This window comes from Ascidiella aspersa, chromosome 3 (genome assembly GCF_963924565.1).
Source record: "Ascidiella aspersa chromosome 3, kaAscAspe10.2, whole genome shotgun sequence".
Taxonomy (NCBI): Eukaryota; Metazoa; Chordata; class Ascidiacea; order Phlebobranchia; family Ascidiidae; genus Ascidiella; species Ascidiella aspersa.
In genome coordinates, this window is record NC_139449.1 from 18,707,632 (window position 1) to 18,729,786 (window position 22,155).

Genomic DNA, 22,155 nt, shown 5'->3' on the forward strand with positions numbered 1-22,155 from the left:
TGAACCTTAACCAATCCCGAAAATGTTAAAAAGCGGTTCACTCCAGCATGACGTCACAACATGTATTTTACCGAGTCAAGGTATGTTCAAAATTGTATAAAAAAATACGAATATTGATACTGATTAAATAAAAACGTTTATTTTTTATTTTTCAGAAATTTCAGTAACGACTTGCTGGTTTTTAATACGTCACGTAACTTAGATTAAATGACTTACAGTTCAAAGATTATTCTTTACATTAATTGACCCATATTTTGAGATTTAACGCAACATATATTGTATCCGAACCAGAACTTTATGAACCGGTTTTGAAATAACGATAGTTAAACCGTAGCTAAATCAGAACTTTTAAATTGCTCGAAACCGAAACTGGAACTGAACTGGGCTCCGAAAAAAATCCTTGAACCCGAACCGAACCTGAACCGGAAAAGTCAAACGGTTCGACTCCCTTCCTCTGATTATATGTCTTTGCTAGCCTAGTTAGAATGACAATCGTGTGTTAGTTGCGAGGTTAGAGCAAGTGGTTCTCAACCTTTTTAACTTACGGTCCGGTAAAATTTAAAAACAATTTTTGCGGACCGGTTGACCTTCAAAAATCAAAATCAACCCAAAATTTAATTACAACAAAAGTATGCAACTTTAAAGCAAATATTTAAAACTTTAATTAAATGAGCAATTTGCTTCTGTATTATTGATATCATACGTGTTGTACGTCGTTCTATTGATTTTTTTCTCATACAACTGGTCTTAAAGTTTAAGACTTCGAGTTGGAACTTAAGCCTACTTTTAATCAGTCGGGCACAACACTTGACGCATTGTGACATACGATAAAGTCCAAAGTAGACGATTAACTCTATGTTACGTCACAATGCTGCAAATTGCGGAACTGGCGAAGTCCTAAATTTGTTTGACAAGCTTTTACATCTTGCATTTTGCAATTGAGATATTATAAAATTGTTATATATTTGGCGGACCGGCAGGAAAGTTGACGCGGACCGGCGGTTGAGAACAACTTACTTAGAATGTTTTTTAAAATTAGGTCTAGGGCTTTAGGCTTATGGAAGTTGGAGTATTATTAGGCCCTTCTCAAGTAAACAACCTTATAGGCCTACAGTACACTTAATCCGGTCCTGCCTCTACCCACAGGTTCGGGCGTTATTTTTTCCCATGAATTTAGTCCCTATTCCGACGAATTTAGGTTTTTCAATGAACTTAGGACTAAATCCCATGAATTTAGTACTAAATCCGATGAATTTAGGCCTTATTCCGCTAGATTTGGGTCTTTCAGAAGATTTTGATTTTACGCTGTACTGGATATTGCTGCGTATTTGACTGTATTATGTCGTTGGTCTTAATGTTATGGTTTTATAGATTTTTCTGCTTTAGGTATTGTTGCTTTTTAGGTCTTATTGTGTGTTCCTGCTGTAGGTGTTGAAAAGAAAGTATGTTCGGTTCGTCATTATGTTAACTTATGAACAGCGTAGTTGTAATTTGTAACGCATGGAATCGAAAATATTACGCAAAAATAATGTCAATATTAACGTTTTCAAAAGCGTAGGCACAACTTTATTTCCAATGTAACATGTGCGCGGTCCTGATTCACACTTTTACGTAAAACTAACTTTGCTGAACGCATAAATACCGTCATTGAACAATGCAATTTTAAGTCACATTAACGTCATCTGGGTCGCCACTCTTACGTAACAAAAACGTTCATGTGAATAAATACCTTACTTCATTGCCTAGTTTTTAAAGTTGCATTTTTTAAACGTTAGTAGCTACGTCTGAAGGACGTATAAATTACGTGGTTGCCCAAAGTAGTTTTTAACGTAGTTGTTGGACTATATGCGAAGTGATATCATTTTATTCGTCTTACGTAAAACAATTGCCTCTGATCATAGGCGTAGCCATGCCCCCCCGAAACAAGCATTGTTACGTCACAAACGATGTATTTAATATTACCTTTGCTATACATTAATGTAGTTTGATTACTTTTAGTCAGTTTTTGCTCTTTGAATGGCTTTTTGAGCTTTGCGTTAACACTCAGTCAGTTGTTGCTCAAACGGTTTGTTAGCATTGTTATTTGTGTTCGTTACGGCACTTCATACATTGACAAAAGCTTAACAAAAAGTTCAAACTTTTTGGCCCCCCAAAAAACTTTGGCTAGCTTCGCCACTGTCTCTGATCACTGATGAAGAATGTCGGCAGAACCAGAAGTTGATTGGCACGAAAACTGGTAAATAGGCCAAATTATATTGGTATTATATCTTTTGGCCGTTGTATATCCTTGTTTAACGATTCTCATATTTTCATGTTTTGACCTACCCTGCGTTCTGGTTCAGTTAAAGCAAGGCACTGTACAGGTATTGGTTAAAGTTTGAGCTAATAGGCCTATGCGGCTATATATATGGTTGGATCGGTTGGACTCCCTACATTAAAATAACGGTTCAGGTTCATTTATGATTCCGATCAAATTATCCAAAAACCTATTAAATCTGGTTCGGTGTTGGTTCGACTCCCATACGATAAAAATAATAACAACACACAAAATTCAAACAACAATAAAAAAACGCTGTTTCTGTTAGTAAAAAGGGTTATTTCCCATTTTACAAACTTCCACGTGCAAGTTACGAAAACAATAATTGCAGATAGTTCAATTTCAACAGTTTAAAACTAACTCCATTTTGAGACAGTAAGTTGCGCACATCACTGTAAAAGATAAAATTGGTTTATTAAAAATACCAATCAAAATTTTATTCAAAGGATTCACTTCAACATTTTAGAACAATTTTTTTTAACTGCTTTTAATTGGTAATGTGCCTATTAAGCTTCTATATCCAGTTAATTCTCCTAAATTTATCCAATGTTGGGTTGCTTTGACGACGTAGAATCAGGGAAGTCAGCGCTAGATTTTATCTCGTTTTTTAGTTGAAAAAGGCATGATTAGTGGATAAATTAGTTAGAAGAGAAAGAGGCACTGAATAAAAGCATTAAGTTAGGTGTATATGTATAGCTAATTATTAGCTAGTGATGTTGAATAAATGTTGTACTTAATAGTTTTTATTAGGAAAGTGACAAGCGAGAAATAATTTAGATTACAAAAATATGTTTGGCAACCCTGTATAGAACAGGTGGATACAATTTTATTAACAGCACCCAATCATTTAATTAAAGATTTTTCTGCTCATGAATTAAGCAATATGAATCGATTGTCATGAAAATAATGCAAAAGTAGCGAAATTGAATTAAATAATATATAACCACCCCAAAGGCTGAACCCAAATCAATATAATCCCTAAATGGCTGTATGCAAATTACATACCCACAGTGAGCAACTAAAAAAGCCACTTTTAAGCTAAGTTATAGTTCAACTGTTAAGAACCACATTGGAAACTTTGGATTTTGAGCGGGGAGACGATTTTGCAGCTTGAAATTGTGCAGCTGTAATAACACATTTCTGCCCAAATTTGCACGGCTATAATAACATTATTTGTAAAGTTTGCACGGCTGAAAATGGAGTACTATACTGAAAACCGTTAGCGTGACCGAAAATTTTGCGCATTTGAGTGATTTTCGCGGCTGACCGTATTTAACAGTGATTTTGCACAAAATGCGCAGCTATGACCGAGGCTGATCGGGAAACATACCTTTTTATTCTTAGGTGCTCATTGTCTGCTGAAGATAAACTATGGATGCAGTTCAAGTTTTAGCAACACCCACTAAATCCCTGAATGATAAGAAAGATTACAAAATTATACAGTTAAAAAATGGTTTAAAAGTCGTTCTGATAAGCGATTCACCATTATTAGGTGATCATGAACAAAGTGATTCAGAAGATGATGAAAATTTTGAGTCTTGTGATGATGAATCTGACGAGGAATCCATGAGTGAAAACTCTGACAATGAAGGTACATGCTATAATGTATAAACTGTTAATAAATTTCAAGTAATTTGTTTACGGGATACCAGTATGATAATCGAATTACAAAAGTGTTTCTTATGCTTTGTTCAACTGCACATGTTTCAAACACGAAAGCTGACCTACCAAGTCAGGCCACATGTTTAGCCCCTAATAATACAACAGTTGGTTAAATTTAAAATATAGAAAGAGTATCCAAAAAATTGATTTAGTTCTGTTTGCTAAAATATGTTTTAACAATATTTTGAACATAAAGACACCAAGTCCTATTTTTATCTGAATACAAGTCACCCTTCAAAGGTGCTGTATTTAAGGAAATGCCTGTTTTTATAGCAGCACCTATTTGTATGTACTTGACAACAATATATAATCATACCAATGTAATTGTTTAAACCCTAATCAGGTATAAACAAAGTTGTTTTGTAATATATATATATATATATATACCCATTATATATAGTTTTATTTTTACAGACAAACTCTATTTTTTATCAACAAAAATTATTTTTTATAGACAATAATGAAGATGATTTAGATAAAGATGAACAGAAACAGGCAGCTGCAGCTCTTTGTATAAATGTTGGTTCGTTTTCTGATCCAGACAACATTCCTGGCCTTGCTCATTTCCTGGAACACATGGTGTTCATGGGAAGTAAAACCTATCCAAATGAAAACCATTTTGATAAATTTATTCAATCTCATGGAGGCTATGACAATGCTAGCACTGACAGTGAACGGACAATGTTTCAATTTGAGGTTAATCCGAAAAACTTTAAGCAAGCCCTAAAGATTTGGTCCAAGTTTTTTATTTGTCCCTTAATGACATTTTCAGCCATTGGAAGAGAAGTTAAAGCTGTAGATGCAGAATTTAAGATGGCAACCGTGGATGAGCAATCACGACTTGAACAACTAATTGGAACCTTGTGTGCAACCGGTCACCCTGTCACAAAGTTTTTGTGGGGTAATGAAGAATCCTTATTCACCAGTCCTCAAAAAAACGGAACTGATGTTTACAAGGCACTACATGGATTTAGAGAGAAGCACTATCTTGCACAGAATATGACACTTGCAGTTCAGTCAACAGAAACACTTGACACACTGGAAACCTGGGTAAAAGAAATATTTGCAGATGTGCCAAATGTGGAAGAAACAAATAATAAAAATATAAATGAAATAGTGACAAGGAAAATTCCGGACTTTATACATGAAGAATTTACTATGATAAATGTGATTCCGATACAGAATATTCAAGAACTGCACCTTGTTTGGTTTTTACCCACAGTGATAAAAGAATACAAATCAAAGCCACTTTACTATGTTCTTTGGATGTTAGCCCATGAAGGACCTGGCAGCTTGCTAGCAAATCTAAAACAAAAACACCTAGCCACCTCAATATATGTCAATGAACATGACAGATCAGGATTTGATGACAACACTAGCTATTCCTTGGTTTTGCTGCAGATTACCCTAACTGATAAAGGCTTACAAAAGAAAGAAGAGGTTCTTGATTCTATTTTCATGTATATGTTTATGCTACGTTCCAAAGGTTCACTTGAAAGTATTTTTAATGAACTGCAACAAATAGAGAAAAACAATTTTACGTATATAGAAGAAAGTTCCCCTCTATCTAATGTTGAAACATGTGCTGAAAACTTGCTTTTATATGCACCCGAAGATAACTTGACAGGTTATTAAATTTGGTGTATGCTTAATAGTTCTAATGTATAGACTAATTTTATGTATGATAATGTGGTTTCTAGATAATATGAGTACAATTATTGGCAGATGTGAAATATTTTGTTTTTATTTTTTAGGAGATTATTTGTTGGTTGAATTTAAAAAGGAAATAATAGATGACATTCTCAATCAACTTCTCCCTAGCAAATGTTTAATCCTCTTGTATACCCCGTTAAACCAATCTTTGAAAAACCTAAATGTGAGTATGGCTATGTATTGTGTTACTTTTACACTTCAGTAATGGCAAATTGGGTGCATGAGTTTTGGAAGGTTACATTTTAGCGATTAGGAGATGTGTAGCTGCTCAATGCACATGTAAGTAGGCGCTGGCTGTTAAGGCGAAAGCTGATGACTGCCCAAGTTTCTTACACGTTCCTTTTCAAGAATGACTTTATAGAGCAGGCCACTAGAATACCTGTCCTTAACTTCTTGAATTCAATTCTAAACAGAATCACTTCACTCAGTTGATATTGCTCGTTAAGTATAAATTTACAAATCTCAGAACACACAAACAAATAACATGGTGATTCAAGGCGTTAGTATAAAAGCAATATCAAAGTAAAAAAAACAACAACTCTGTTCGTGTGCTGGTCACACATCAGTGGACACCTGTTACGTATATAGTGATGTCAAATTAAGCAATGCAGTGTAATAATGCTTGATAAATGTTACAATATTAATAATATAAGTTTGTTTACTTACACTTGTAATGTTTAATTTTACAGAAAGAACCTTGGTTCAAGACTGAATACAATGTTGAGCGCTTGGACAAAACCTGGGTAAAAAGGTGGACAGACATTGATATTATCACCATAGATGATACTATGCATTTGCCTTTCGCTAATCAGTTTATTCCATCCAATTTTAACATTGTAAAACAACCTAAAACAGATGGGGATAAAAAAATAAAGTACCCACATTTGGTTGTTGACGAAACATCTCTCAAAGTTTGGTTTAAAATTGACACTAAGTTTCTGCTGCCCAAGGCCTATCTATACCTTCATTTGGCAAATCCAACTTTGTCCACTACACCAGAAAATCAAGTTTACTTGGATCTGTTTATCGCGCTGTTAAATTACAACTTGTCAGAATTGCTGTTTGATGCAGCTGCTGCCTCATTTTGTTACACCCTATCTGTCAGCATGACATATGGTATTGAAATCAAGGTAAGTTAAAATATTAAAAACATTTTTTTGTATTTAAAAACAAAAACATGTACACAAACGCTGCAGTGCCTTATTGTCTGTCTTTGTTTTTTCCAAGATATTTTTGTGTGTTTGCTTTTATAGAATATTCTTGCCCTTGCTTAAACTTTTCATGTTTACCTGTTTTGCTTATGTTAAATTATGTAATCTTGTACAGATATCCGGTTTCTGTGACAAATTGGAGCTTGTGTTGGAGAAGGTTTTACATGAGCTGTTTAACTTCACTGTTTCGGACATAGTTTTCCAGGAGCAGCAAGCCTTGCTGCGCAAGGAGTACTTCAACAAGCTGCTGAACAGCAAAAAGCTGTGCAAAGATGTTCGCCTTACACTGCTGGAGCAGCGGCGATTTTCGCTCCACGACAAGCATGCAGTAACTGCACACATTTCTCATCCAGACTTCCTAAGCTTTGCGCGACAGTATTTTGAGCAAGTGCAGGCCGACTGCCTGGTCCAAGGTAACATCAACGAAGACGATTGTCTTGCGATGGCGCAAAAAGTACAACGCTACGTCGGTGACAAAGCACCGCTTTGCCGCTTGAAAAATGACAGAATTCTGGTGGTTCCGGAAGTACGCCATTTCGTTAAAGTTCGAGGAACGAACCTGGCCGACGAGAATTCCATGGTGACTGTATACTTGCAATCCGGCCCCTGCACTGTCCAGTCGAGCGTTCGTCTCGAGCTTCTCAACAACATGATGAGCGAGCCTTGTTTCGATGTGTTGCGAACCAACAAGCAGCTCGGATACAGCGTGTGGGTTGACGACCACAACACATCTGGCGTGCTTGCCTTGTCCTGTAACGTCCAGTCACAAAACAGCAAGTTCTCTGTCGAACAGCTTACCTTGGCCATTGGCGAATTTCTTCGCGGCGACTTCTTTCGGCTTCTGAAGAGCATGACCTCGGACGACTTCGACGAGCACGTGGAGAGTCTAATTGATCTGAAAAAGGTGGAAGACACGCAGCTGGTGGACGAGGTTGCGCGTAATTGGGACGAGATCCTGTCCGGTGACCTCCTTTTCGATAGATTGGAACATGAACTCAAGCACCTCGACACCGTAACCCACGAAGAACTGCTGAGTTTTTACGAAAACCTCTGTTTTCAAAAGGCTCGGCAACTTACAGTGCAAGTCCGTGGCAACGACGTAACTGGAAACTCGGAGGCTTCAACCCCCGATTTGGAATACCTAGACGAGATAATTGGCGTCCAATCGGGGGCTGGTAACCGGATTACAAGCATTGCTTCGTTTCGTAACCTTGCTCAATATTATCCGGTGTGCAACACCCAGCTGTAATTTTTATTCCAAATCTCGCATATATGTTTTACTGTCTTTTGTACATAATGTAAAAGCTCTGTCGATTACAAACAATACCTTTAGGGAATTTTTTTATGTGCCTTACGATTACGTTGTACGAATAAACTTCACGCCATGCCTTGTCTTGCGCAGCACGTTATTATATTCGTGTTTTATTGCTGCTTTTTATTGGATAGCAGTGCAATATATGAATGACAATGTACTTACAAAAGAAAATCGCGAAATAGTATGAAGTGGTATTACATTTGAATGAGGCAATATCATTTTACTATATGATTAAAGTCTGGGCAACCGGTCAGTCCTTGATGTGCTGTGCTTCTATCAGCCTGTGAAGCCCGAAAAGAACAATTAGGGCTTTGAATAAAAACTAGCAAAATATTTACTACCTACGTTCTGTAAACGCCGTTGAGTTGAAGCAACTCAGAGTGGGTTCCACATTCGACAATTTTCCCATCTTCTAGCACAGCAATGCGGTCAGCGTTCATGACGGTGGATAGACGATGCGCGATTATCAAACAAGTCCGACCCTCTTTGGCAACGTTTATCGCTTCCTGGACTAACTGCGCTCAGTACAAAACAATAGTCGATTACCTGTTTGCGGAGCCAACCTCATAAACTAAAAAAAACTTTGACCCTATTTATTTTAAATCTGTTAAAAATATTGCCTATATCTTTTATTTTCTGATAGTGTGTTATAATGAGGCAGCATCAAGCTTAACCGTTGTGCACATTACTTGTTAAGGAGCGTAGGCATAACTTTATTATTTATACGTTTGGTATTTTCTTCGCTGTGTAGTTCAAAAGCAGAGGTTAACAAATAACAACTATGTAATGAACTGTGAACTAGCGGGCTTGCGAGGGCCTCTAGCACATGATTAAAATAGCTGATTGGCTTTCACAAATAGTAGGGTAGACCTAGTCCATATTGTTTTTTCTATAGTAATCTATGAACCTTTTCGTTTTCAGCATCAAGAGATGCAGTAGCTTCATCAAACAAAAGCAAGGCCGGGTTTCTTGCAAGTGCTCTGGCAACCGCCACTCGCTGCCTTTCTCCTACTGATATTGACATTCCACCTCTTCCTATTTTTGACGTTCCCAGCTGAAGCGCAATATAGACACATACACAAAAACGAAACGGAAACTTAATTTAAATCATATTTTTGCACGAATCAAATGTGGGTAGGCCTACTGACATTAGGTTGAACGTTAGTATGGCATCCACCGCGCTGTTAGCCAGACCGACAAATTAACTGAAGTTTTTCAAAAGCGCCATACGGAGCTGGATTCCTTCTAAGACTAAGCCCAAGTACATGCTTAAGGCTACTTTGGTGTGCAATTTTGTTTGCTGCATTTAAGGGTAAACAGATTTGTGGGTGTCGCGTCATTATTTTTGACTAATATTAAACTAGACAAAAATATTACCATTTTTTATTCACGTTTGCATGCGAAGCTAATTTTTTTCTCTTAGGTCAATGGCGAAAAGGGTAACTTAAAGTGCTGTCTTGATGACAAGTAAACTTGACACTTGCTTAAACTCTAGGCCTACCTTGTCCCAAATATCCTGCAATTTTAAAACTTTAACGAGTTGCTTTATATCAATATCCTTGTTTTCTTTGCGGAGTCCAAGTCTGTAAAAAGTATTTCAGTTATCTGGTTGTTTTATGCGTACCGGTATACAAAACACTTTCTACTTCTCGCATTTTCAGCGTAAGAAAGCCTTATGAGTCATTTACTTAATGTTCTCAGTGAGAGTTTCATCAAATAAAATAGGTTCCTGCTCAACAACTCCAAGCTGATATCGAAGCCATGAAACGTCCAAATCTCGGATATCACGACCATCCAGTTTCTGGAGAAAAGTAAAAATCACAATTCTCTATTTAGTTTGCCTAGAATTTTGTTTTATAATTATAGTAATATATCTTACTAATTATATCGTTAAAGTGCCTTTTCTTTTCACGAGATTTGTAACCTTGTCTGCGGTTTTGTGTCGATTAGCATTTGTTACATTCGAGTGAAAAAGTAGATATAATTTTACGGATTTGGTATTATTACTAAAATACAATCAGTAATCTTTTTTATGTTTTGGCTCCGAAAATAACTACTGACATTTTTTCATTTAACCTTTTTTCCTTGTTATTGCTTATAAGCAAGAGTCCATTTTCAGTGTCGTGAAGGAAAATTGTTGAATAATAATGAAAAATAAAAAAAATGTTCAACTCACGACAGATCCACTTTGCGTGTCGTAAAACCTTTGTATCAGTTGAACGCAGCTAGACTTGCCACATCCCGAAGGGCCAACCAAGGCCAGTGTCTCTCCATTGTGGATTGTAAAGCTCACGCCTTCTAACACCACGTTATTCGGTCGAGTTGGATAACAGAACGTGACGTCTTCAAACACCAAGTCTCCAACGTATGGCGTCTTATACGTACAACATAATTAACGCGATACATAGTGCTAAAGCGATGGTTTCCAAACAGATTTTCTTTTATTAAATCAGGTTATTTAATTACGATTATCCACCGATACTGATTGATTTGCAATTAAACCTATAACCTACTTTAACGTACTCGTTGTTACATACAACGGGGTCAATAAACGATTTTCGCTGAAGCAAATTCAAAAGTCTTGCCACTGAAAGTTTTACGTCCCCGAAATTTGTTGTCATCGACGTCCGTTGTCCAGCTGACATAGCAGAATAGACGATAACCACTGTCACCCTGTAAATTTGGACAAGTATATACCCAGACAATCCTGTTTCTTAAAATCAATAAAATTATATGTATTTAGCTATACAAGCAGTAACAGTCTATTTAAAAAATAGAGATAAGATGGTCAAGTTTTTTGCGCCACATGGCTTTAAACATAAATGGCGAAACGTACGTTAACATATTTGCTGGGGTCAATTGCTGAATCACAACCAAGTAAGAACCCAGACCAAAAATGGCGGTCAACGTCATCATCATAGTTGCCTGAGAATATCCGTAGGCCGCTCCTACACTTAGTGCAGTTTTGATCCACAATCTTCAAAAATATTTCGTCAATTTGCATAGCATATGGGCACTTATATTTACGTATTTCCAACATAGCCTACTTGTATTTTCCCCGAAAGGAATTCCGGTATACTGTTAAAATGGTGGTTGCATTGGCCAAGCCGAGAATAGTCGGTAAGTTACTGATCATCTCAGAGGCAAATTGCACTTTAAAATGAAAAAAATGATTATGGATAAAACAGCTTCCTACGCTTTATAAAATTTGTTCTTTCACAGGGTCAAGTCCAGGAGGGGGCGTCAGGCCACGTCCCCTGCCCCCGAAACAATTTTTTTGCCTACTTTTAAGATCTAAATACAAAAATTTTTGCGCCTCGCGCATACTTTTCTCTGTTTACTATATGTATTTTATCTGTTTTTTAGGACCAATTTAGACTGGGTTTAAATTTATTTTGCGCATGATCCGTTCGCTTGAATAATCGCTACATGACGACGTCACGTTGTGACGTCATTACTGAAAATATTCATGGCCCCACAAAAATCCTGGATCCGTCCCTCATATTTTATTGAAAAAGTTTATGAATATTGAGTTAAATGTAAAACAATATGACATGCTGGTCAAAAATATAAACTGTTTTCAAAAATAGTGAAAATTGATACGCTTACCGTCTGCAATAAGGACAGCACGTTGAAGAAATCTTGTCTGAATATAAGCAGAAAAGGCAAGAAGAGGCAAAATGCAAATAGCAAACAGCGCAAGCTGCCAACTTAAGACCATAGATATAATAATGGAACAACCTTGAAAAAGTAACACACATGTATATTTAAAAGTGAACTTTTAGCGATATATGTTCAGGGATCAGTGCCTAGACCGTATGTGCTCTTCCTGATGTTTGTATAAAAACTTAGTGTTAATTTACAGAAATTTTAACAAAATTTGACCTTGAAATACTTTTTTTTGACAAGGACTGCATTAGTGTGTCTTGGCGTCATCAGTCAGATTTTAAATATTTATTGGTGTCTCGACAACCGACGGAACGCAAATTAAGAAAAACAAGACCCTGTTTATTTTAGAAACTGGATGAGTAAACATGTTTGGTGAAATTCAAAGTAAAAGACTTAATAAAACTTTAAACTGAAGGACAATTTAAAAAAGCTTACTACAGTTTTGGTTTAATAATTTTTAATATTTCCTTCGTTTAACGATAACAAAAAATATATATCCCGTCCACGTTGGCATAACGTAAATGCGGTCGCGATCGGCGACCCCTACAGTAATCCGACATTATATAAAAAAAAAAAAAAAAATCGCCCAAGCGGCAGTGTTTGTTAAATTCTTTAGGTTGTACAGTAAAAAACTCCACAAATTTCGGGACACCCTTTATACAAAACAAAAAATATTTTAACTAACAATCACCTCTAATATATGGAAAGACAGTACGTAAATGTCCTAATATTAACAGTTTTGTAATCGACAGTACGCATTCAAGTTTCGCATGCTTGTGGGCATGCATATTTCTAATACAAATAGGTTAATTCAAAATACCAAAAAATATCGAAAGACATGAAAATCTCTCGAGGTACACTAGAAACACTGGCTTATAGAGTGAAGTTGGTTTGTAACAATCGTTACTTGCATACTCTATAATCGGTTTAGGACCGCTGAAGGGTAAAGCTTTTGTTAACAAAATGCTTACCAAACGACGAAAGAAGCTTGATAGTTATGTTTATGCGATCAATGGTAACGTGACTAACGCTGCACGCGTCTTCTGCCAAAAGTTGTGTCAGTGCCGAACATTTGTTCGCGCTTTGGTCGAAATAGCTGATTTCCTGTCGAAGAAGGTTCCCGAACAACTTGCATCGCAGCCGAAACACGAGGTTGGCCGAACACTTGGCGAAAGCAGCTTCCTATTGAACAATTTCGTTTTAAAATTTCTACCCAGGTAAACTCCATAGTTAGACAAATTGTTACGATGTACGGTGTGATGTAAATTTTGTCTACATGGCAAACACGTTTTATCTTATACTGTGTGCCAGAAGTAGGGCAATTATTTTTCGATCTGAAAAATTAAAGCAAATTTTTGTCAAATTAACATGTAAGTTCTATTTGTCAAAATCATTTCATATACAAAATCGTTTACAAAATGCACTTAAGAGTTGCTTTGTCGCGTATGTGTTGTCTTTGTTGCTTCCCAAGTCTTAGGTTATCCCAGGGATCACCAAACTTTTTAAATAGGCTAAATAACTATATAACAGTTAGGATTGACGATAGCGGGACAGATCTTTGTCAAACTTTATTAATCTGGGTATTGTTTTTGTTAAACGAGGGAAATATATATACTTATTTTGCAAAAAACTGTAGAAAGCTTTATGCAATTGTATAGTTCGACAGCATACCAACTGATGTATTTTAACTTTATTTAAGGCGATGCGTGGGCCGTAGTTTAAAGACCCCACTGGTTTACCGCGTTACGTTCATCTCGTACATGGTTTTTGCTTTTTCATGTATCTTCAATTTAGACAAATGTATTAAATAGTTGTTGCCGTGTTGACTGATTTTCCACCGGTCGTCAGCAAAACACCATGCAAGAAATGCTCTCTATACAACGCACAGTGATGACTAGGGCCATTTTTATTTTAAACCTAAAAAAAAATTTGACTTTATTTTTATCAAATTTTGACTTTATTTTAACCTAACGAAGTTGCTTGTTTGTAAAGGCCACAGTTCTTCCTTGAATTGATGCCAGTTACTCAAACATACATTTTGTCGATTTTAGACCCAAACGTAATATTTTGTTGAATAGTCAAGGTGTTTTATAGATTATAAAAAGTGCGTCGAGTTTTTTGGCGATAGATTTAGCTTGCTTAGGCATTTTTGTATTACAGAATTTCAGTAGGCGATTCCTAAAATCCAAACTGTTGATCTTTGAAAAGACCACGTTTATGAAGGAAGTGTTTTATAAGAAATATTTAAATACGTAACTAAAAATGGACAATTTGCGATAAAAGTTTCTGCTGATCCAAGTGGGCATTGTGACATATTTCCTGCTTTTATGGGTTAATATGGTTTGATTGTGCCGCAGTTTCTGATTTACAATGCCTCCACGACGATTTTTACAAAAATTGCTTCCAAGAAACACAAAAACTTTGTCAAAAGCCATAATTTGACAAATTTTGACTTGATTAAAAAAAATTTAACTGTATTGTAAATTTTGACTTTATTTTGACCTATTAACTTCTTAGAAACATTCCCTTAGGTGCTATAAACAACTTTATTCTTTGATTCGTGGAAAGACGAGGTCCTCAAAAAATATTAACTTTATTGAGTTTTGCGGGCCCGAGTGAGACTCCTAGACACTAATACCTGACTCCTAGACACTAAAGACTCCTAGACACTGAAATGTCCTTTATGTATATATAAATTCTTTATTGGTCGAAAATATGTATTTTTTGGTCAAATTAATGTTTTATATTTAAGGTTATTATTTTTAGCTCGAAAAATAATCGCCCTATAGTCACACGTTTATAGATAGAATAAAAATATAATCAGGAGTTGACAAGTTTACATATATTTAATAATTATACAGTAATACTTACAGCACCAAAGTGGAAGAAACCATCAACGAGAGACATAGCGATGAAAGCTATCATGAGGTTGAGTGGTTGGCTATCAGTGTCACTCTTTATAAATGTGCTCATAAAATAGCCAAGAATCAAGCCCATGGCACTATTTCCACATCCACTTAGTATGCCACTAAATACGCCGACTGCACAACAAAATAATGACGTCTTATACGAATAAAAAAAAAAAAAAAAACTAGTTTTGTTGAAATGCGTGGTTTATGCTGTTAATTACTCTGTTATTTACTAAGTATGAAGCCATAAACCATAAAATATTTAATTTACAATGTTTGGTGAAGCTGCTAAATAAAATTAAAAAGTTGTAAAGCTGTTAAAATGTTACGTACAAAATCTGCAAATCCGTTGGCTTACCAGCAAAAAGCAGTGACTCCGGCTTGCTAAGTGCTAACAATTTAAAAAATGGAATTGAAAGTTCGTCCCTTGTCATAGTTGCATTTTCTACTTCGTCGTCATGCGTCGGTTTTAAATCTACAGCTGTTCGTGCGTTCGTTTCGATAGAATCTAATTATCAAACAAAATATTACCATGCTTTTGAAGACGATGCTAAAACAAAACGCCGTCAGAGGAGAGAGATTTTGCGTCTGCGAATTGTCGCGACATGATCTCTTATGAGCGGGGCAACTATTTTTTTAATCTTTAAAAATTTTGCACTTATTTTTTAGGTCGACATTCTCATTTTTAGGTGAAAAACTATTCGCCATAATTATTAGTAAATTTGGACCTTTTTATAAAAAAGAACCGACGAGGTAGAAATGACCCAAAACAACTTTATTTAAAACACAGAATAAGTTAGACCGAAAACGACATTGTCAGTTCTGCTAAAATACTAATTCGGATGAATCAAGCAAATAATATTTTTATTTAAACAACTGTGTATAAATATTAATTACATATATGAAAGTTTTAGGAGGCAGCACGTCTCTATTAGTTTTCAAGCGAAATTCAAAATACTCACGTGGCCATGTCACCCTTTGAACTGTATTTTTGCCTGTTTTAACCAAGTAAACGCAAGAATTCTAGTTATATTTCTATATGTCTTAGCCACTTAAAAAAATGGTTTTGGCCAAAGGCATCATGCGCCCCATCGCATCAAAATAAAATAAAAGTTTGGCGACATAAACGATTTTAAAGCGTTTTGCGCTTTGTGCGAATGGATAACATCTTTGCGATATTGGTTTTGTCTTTAGATTGGCAGCTCTGCAAACTTAAACTTTAACAAAATAAACGAACTGTGTGGTATAACTTTTTATGACGTCGTTTAGATGTAACTTTGTGAGGTCACATTTTTGGGTAACATTGAGAAGTCATCTCTGAAAATACCCCCCCCTCGCTTCACTTGCAAAGCAACAAAGGTCAGGTTACATGCAAACGTTTTATAGGTAAGTTGTTTAATTGTATAGGTTTTGGTTAACTTGATCAATCTGTGACAAACCGCGTTCACTGCTTTGATGGCAAGGATCGCTGTTTGCTTTATCCAACTGATGTTCGACCAGCGATTTGTACGCTCCATTTGTCAGCCTCATTAACTCATCGTGTGTTCCAGTCTCGGCAACCTTTCCACCGTCAAGCAGACAGATCAGATCAGCGTGTCGTATTGTGTTTAGGCGATGAGCGATAACAAGCGTTGTACGGCCTTTAGTAGTAATTTTTTTTCATATTACTAAATATCCCTTCATTTTTTTAATATTTTAAAGCATTCACGGGTTAAAATATAATCTAACCCTGTGTTGCTTGCAAAGCATTTTGGATGACGGATTCATTAACGGAGTCGAGGGCTGAAGTTGCCTCATCCAAAACCAAGATAGTGGAACCTCTAATAAGAGCGCGGGCGATAGCAATTCTTTGCTTCTGTCCTCCACTCAAGCTCGCCCCACGATCTCCAACAATCGTGTCGAATTTCTGCAAAAAACGCCAACGCTGCAGTTAATCTTTCCGATTTAAATTAGTTTAGAAGCAAAATATTTTTAGGAGATGTCGGCTGTTGTTGTTTTCCAAATATTACTGAAATTTAGTTCGTGCTATACAAATATATAAAACCAAAGACCAAGATTGTATTAGGAGAGAAAAACGTTTGGGATTTAAGATGAATGCAAAAATCACAAAATCACGTCAGGAAGTTTAAGAATAAACTCCAGAGCATTTGCAAGTTGGGCTGCTTTTTCAATCTGCTTCCGATCAACGCCTTCGCGGTAACAGCTGATGTTGATTGCTATCGTTGTGTTAAATAGCACTGGTTGTTGCTCAACGAAACTTATTTGATTACGCATCCAATGCAAGTTTAAGTCACGTATGTCGTACCCACCGATGCTTACTGAACCGTACTGAAAAATAAAATATAATGCGATTTTCAGTGTTAAATCTTGTATCACATTTAGGTCACTTGAACCACCGTTTTGCTTTGATTTAGGGTTAAAATTTTTAGTAGAGTTAGCTATGAAGTTAGGGGCGGGGTTTGGGGTTAGATAAAAGGTTGTATAGGAATTATACTAGCCGTTTTAGGTCAAGGGTTACGACTATTAGGTATTAGTTAAATTTTGATCTTACTTTGGTGTTAGTCTAATTTTGGTCTACAGAATAAGTCCAAAATTTTAACACGTAAGTAGATAACTCTCCTTTTAAATAAGACATTTTCCATTTGCAAAGACTAAACCAATTTTAATTAATAAGATAAGATTTATATTTTTGCTGAAGAATTAATCAGCAGTCTAATTCTTATAGTGGGCCTACAATCTTGAAATAGGGCTCCACTTTTCATTGTTGAAGAAGGCTCGACTTGATCTTTCCAAAATGCCATCATTCATACAGCACCCTTAGTGAAGTGGAAACCATTCGCAAAATTTTTAGCAACTCAAAACTAGAGCTCCTTACTATGTGCTGGTTCGGGTAAATAATTCGCATGACGTGTTATTCTTATTCCTTCGCAAAGACCAAATACGCTGTGTATTATGTGTACCAGTAAAACATGAGCTAAATGTATATATCTACACATTAAATGTCTTTTGCGTATATACTTCAGACACAGTTTTTTTACAAGATCCAAATACCAGTTGACGTAATTCGCCTACTGGTCGAAACAACTTTACCGTGAAGTCCATCTAATCTAAAACATTACCACACATAATGAAAGAAAACGCTACACGCTAGGAAAACAAAAAAACTTGCACAATACTTGTTATGAAGGGCCCATAAATACCTCAACATCATGCCACCTTTGCAATAGCTTGGCCACAGTAGTTTTGCCGCAACCACTTGCGCCAACAATCGCAACCATTTTGCCTTCTGGTATGCTTAGATTAAATTTCTCCAAAACCTAGACATTGAAATAAAGGTTACGTGCTAACTGACTTCAATATCTACATAATAGTAAACCAATTTTATGTTGTCCAAAAAATAGAAATTAGTGTTTCTCAACGGATTTGACATTTCATTTGAGGACATATTAATCGAAAAAGTTCCAGCTCATCTGGCCTGGGAAAAGGCGCCATTTTGGATTTTCAAAATGACCGTCAAGGTCAATCCAATTTACCGGGCCATGTAATTCATGGTTTCAGACCCTCAAAGTTGTTATTAAATTGCGTGGAACAAGTGATTTTGAAAAAAATTACTTAATTATTTTACTGAAATACTGTCTATTCTATACTCTATTATCTATATCAGGGATGGCGAATGTTTTCATCGCGCGGGTCACAATCACGAATTTAAGCCTTACAAAATGCAAAAAAGTGGGTCATATATTTCTTTAATTATAGGCTATGCTAATTTTATGCGAAAATTTCCTGCTGATTCGTCTGGGTCGGTAATAATTAATTCAAGGTTTTTAAAGATTTTCAAATTCGGACTCCTACGAATTTTAGAAACTTAAATTGTTAACAAGCGCTGCAGCGTTTTATGGGATAACAGGAGTTCAACAGAAAGCTTTTCAGCAGGTTTTAACCAGGATTTTCATAATTTACAGTCTGCGAGCTCTTAATTTCCCTTGAAGAATTGCAACCCTTGACGTTTTACAGGGATAAACAAAATTATTTTGGTTGTATGCTTTTCTTTACGCATTGGTTTAAGTAGGCCTATACTTGTCACCTTAAAACACGTTTGCACGACCTAGAGATTAATCAGCCCTAATTTAAACAGTAGAGTGCTGCTTTCTAAGGCAGAATTGTTTTTTTTTACATTTATTCTTTCTGAAAATGATTGATAAACATTTCGGTATTTATAGAGAGTCAAGTTGGCCTTAAAAATCTGTGGTGGGTCACTTCATGATCCGCGGGTCAGTGGTCCGTCATCCCTGATCTATATCAAGGCCTTTTTCGTCAAAGTCCTTTGTGGTCATTAATGCGTTAAAGGAAAAAGTAAACATTGATGTCATGTCAGTTTCTTCATTTTCTCTATGACATAACTTACAATACGATCTAATAATTTTTTAACAAACACCAACAAGGCATTTGAGTTTGATGTTACAGTGAGTTTGTTTTTAATTAGCCATGCGTAACATAAAAAAACAAAGTTGAACGTAAAGGTAAACTTATAAACCGGTTCTCAAATATTTTTTCTTGCGACGCCTTTCAAGAGGTTTAATGAGTGCAAAGGTGACCTCCTTGCGCGAAAGGCTATGTATCTCCGTATATAGAAAATATTTAAGAAAAATAAATATATGTCATATTTTTCAGAAAGAATCTATACGTATTTTAAAAACAATTCTGATAACCTGAAACCATGATTTAAAAAATTCCGGACGACATACCAGTTGGGAAACACTTGTTCCTAATTTTTGTTATTAATTTTAACCTTTTTAACCCTTTAATAAGGTCAACATGGACAAAATGTCCAAATATATTTTTTAAAAGATTAGCAAAGTACTGATTTTATTATAAATCAGTATACACTCATATAATAATTAATTAAAGATACCTTACCTTAACTTTAGTGCGCGATTGATACGAAAATGTCACATCTTTGAAAGAAACAAAACTTCTGAGGTATTTCGGCCTTATACCTTTGTTCGAAAATACGCTCAATTGCGATTTACGATCAATCAATTCAAATACCTTGGCTCCGGCAAATTTAGCATTTTTAAAAAATTCCAGGACATTCACAAACTGCAAAAACACAAAACAATAATTAATAACCCGTCCTTTTAACAAAAGTACATTAAAAAAAATGCTATCAATCATGGTTGGTTTTGGGAAGTGTTCTCTTGGGGAAATTTAAGTACTTTTCCTATTTTTTGTTAGAATTAGACGTACTTTCATGTGGCAAAGTTGATAAAGTTTAACAGACACTATAGGTTACCTCGCCAAAAGAGCGTCCCATCATCACGATAGAAAATATGGTGGCAACCACTTCTCCTCCGCTTATTTCATTTGCTTTGAAGAGTTTCACACCATACCAGAGAGACACTCCAGCTAATAACCCCGATGCAACGCGCAGCCAACCCAAACTTGCCCCTGTTATCAAGCCGCCTCTCGAGGCTGCAACTTTTGATCCATGCAGATGAGATCGGTACCTGAAATAAAAAGTAAATAAATAAAATACTAATTCCGTGTGTTTCTCTAAAAATAAAATCTTGCCTGTCGATTGTCGGCTGTTGGCACCCAAAGCTGGTAATAGTGCGAATAGAAGATATGGCTTCATGTGCAACATCACTTGCTTGTGCATAACACTTGTGTTCTTTTTCACGGCTAATTCCGTAGCTCTGCGAAAAATTAATGCGGGTGTGTAAATGTTAATCGGTTTTCATTAGGTTACAATTGAAACAACTATATATGCATCTATGAAAGAAAACTTCGTAAAGCAATTAAATTTGTAAATATCGTGAGTAATTTTCTAACTGTAAAAAACAATGTTCTGTCTTATTAACGAAATTTCCGAAATGAAAAGTGAATAAGGATATTAGACTTTATTAACTCTTCCGGTAGCGTTGTAATGATATACCCATATAATTAAAATTCTCCCAGAAACAAATAGAGGAACCATTGCAAATGCGACAAGGGTAAGCTTCCAGCTGAGCCATATTGCCAGGGCAAGAGACAAAGATCCAGTAACAAAACTGTTGATTGCAAAAGAAACTTTCTCCGAAATTCCGAGTTGAATGTGGTTAACATCTCTAAAATGAAAATATATTGACAGGAAAATTAACCAAGATGGTTTAAGATGGGATTGGGTATAGGCTTTATTACTGCAGTGTTGTAAACAATTCATAAAATAACATAAGCCCCAGTCGAGGCATTTGTAAATTTACTTAACTCCAAGTCAAGTCATTTTGAACAAATGACAAGTCAAGTCCCGGTCTAACACTTGTCAAAGTTAGTCAAATACAAGTCACAATAATGGCATTAAAAATTAATCTTAAAAACTTGTAAAATTGAAGAACGCGTTAAATTCTTTTAAAAATTAGTATTTTACTCACACGCCGAATAACCTGGGTCCTAAAACACGTTTGTATCATGGCACTTGTTACTCTGTTTCTAAAAGTAATCTTACTCGTTTAAAAGTTGTTTGAGATTCCCGATGTCTGTAGACTCTACAAAATCCATGTCTTGATTAAGTATAGCACGAAACAGCCTTACACGGATTTTAGACGCTTGTCTGCAAACATATTTGTGTTTAGAAGTTTCCGTGTTCTCATCCCATATAAAGAATGACTTTATATAGCCTAGTCTGTAATCTGACCTAAATACCAAAAACGCATATGAACCGTACAAACATCTGGTGAAATAAAATACAGTACCGGGAAATAAATTCGTAGCCTTCTGTTATCGATTATCATAAAAAAGTTAATTGTGACGTAAATATGCCGCATAAAGGAACCTTGTTAACTTAATGTATGGTCGCCTTGTTGCGTAACAACTAGAATAGCATTGTTAAGATATAATACGTCTCCGAAATAAGTTGCGTGATAAACAAGTAAAAAACGACACTGCTAATGGTAAATTTGATTTTCGTTAATACGTTACATGCAGCGAACTACTTGACAGTGCCATTCAAATGAGTTTGACAGTGTCATTCAAATGAGCGTATTTTACGGACCATAAGGCGCAATTTAAATCCTTTTTTCCTCATAAATTGATCGTGCGCCGTATAAGCCGGTGCGCCTAATGTACCGATGCAGTTCAAGTTAAAGTTAAGAAATCAAATTCAGAGCTTGCCGTTATTCCGGGTGGGTTAACCAAAGAACTTCAGCCGCTAGATATTGGTATCAACAGACCATTTATGGCTAAATTGCGAATTAAGTGGGAGCATTGGATGACAGACGGCGAACACACGTTTACTAAGACAGGGAGAAAACGACGGGCAAATTACGCAATTATATGCCAATGGATCGTAGATGCGTGGGCAAAAATCAGTATCCACTATCA

General features: G+C 35.9%; 2 protein-coding genes across 2 annotated transcripts; one reads left to right on the forward strand and one right to left on the reverse strand.

Annotated features, from left to right (window-relative positions):
* Positions 1–3,669: 3,669 nt before the first annotated feature.
* LOC146160558 (nardilysin-like) lies at positions 3,670–8,387 on the forward strand. The gene is made up of 5 exons (XM_083384312.1): positions 3,670–3,908; positions 4,434–5,606; positions 5,734–5,855; positions 6,382–6,822; positions 7,019–8,387. The coding sequence occupies exons 1-5, from the start codon at positions 3,689–3,691 to the stop codon at positions 8,150–8,152; spliced, it is 3,090 nt and encodes a 1,029-aa protein (XP_083240438.1). The 5' UTR covers positions 3,670–3,688; the 3' UTR covers positions 8,153–8,387.
* An 81-nt stretch (positions 8,388–8,468) lies between these two features.
* On the reverse strand, positions 8,469–21,333 carry LOC146160559 (ATP-dependent translocase ABCB1-like). The gene is made up of 14 exons (XM_083384967.1): positions 21,281–21,333; positions 20,771–20,903; positions 20,368–20,492; positions 20,090–20,303; positions 19,714–19,896; positions 17,997–18,113; positions 16,912–17,124; positions 16,525–16,702; positions 16,216–16,436; positions 9,907–10,019; positions 9,720–9,801; positions 9,126–9,272; positions 8,564–8,733; positions 8,469–8,499 (listed from the first exon to the last, which is right to left on the reverse strand). Exons 1-14 carry the CDS (start codon positions 21,331–21,333, stop codon positions 8,469–8,471), a joined length of 1,980 nt encoding a protein of 659 aa, XP_083241093.1.
* Positions 21,334–22,155: the final 822 nt, after the last annotated feature.

Bases quoted from the DNA above. Each gene is read 5' to 3' on its own strand.
- LOC146160558 (XM_083384312.1), top strand. From the start codon at position 3,689: ATGGATGCAGTTCAAGTTTTAGCAACACCCACTAAATCCCTGAATGAT. The intron at 3,909-4,433 runs GTACATGCTATA...TATTTTTTATAG, and splicing joins TGAAAACTCTGACAATGAAG to ACAATAATGAAGATGATTTA. The intron at 6,823-7,018 runs GTAAGTTAAAAT...AATCTTGTACAG, and splicing joins CATATGGTATTGAAATCAAG to ATATCCGGTTTCTGTGACAA.
- LOC146160559 (XM_083384967.1), bottom strand. From the start codon at position 21,333: ATGGATTTTGTAGAGTCTACAGACATCGGGAATCTCAAACAACTTTTA. The intron at 17,125-17,996 runs GTATTTATGGGC...TTTATTTTTCAG, and splicing joins AAAGGTGGCATGATGTTGAG to TACGGTTCAGTAAGCATCGG. The intron at 16,437-16,524 runs GTTAGATTATAT...TTACTACTAAAG, and splicing joins TGCTTTGCAAGCAACACAGG to GCCGTACAACGCTTGTTATC.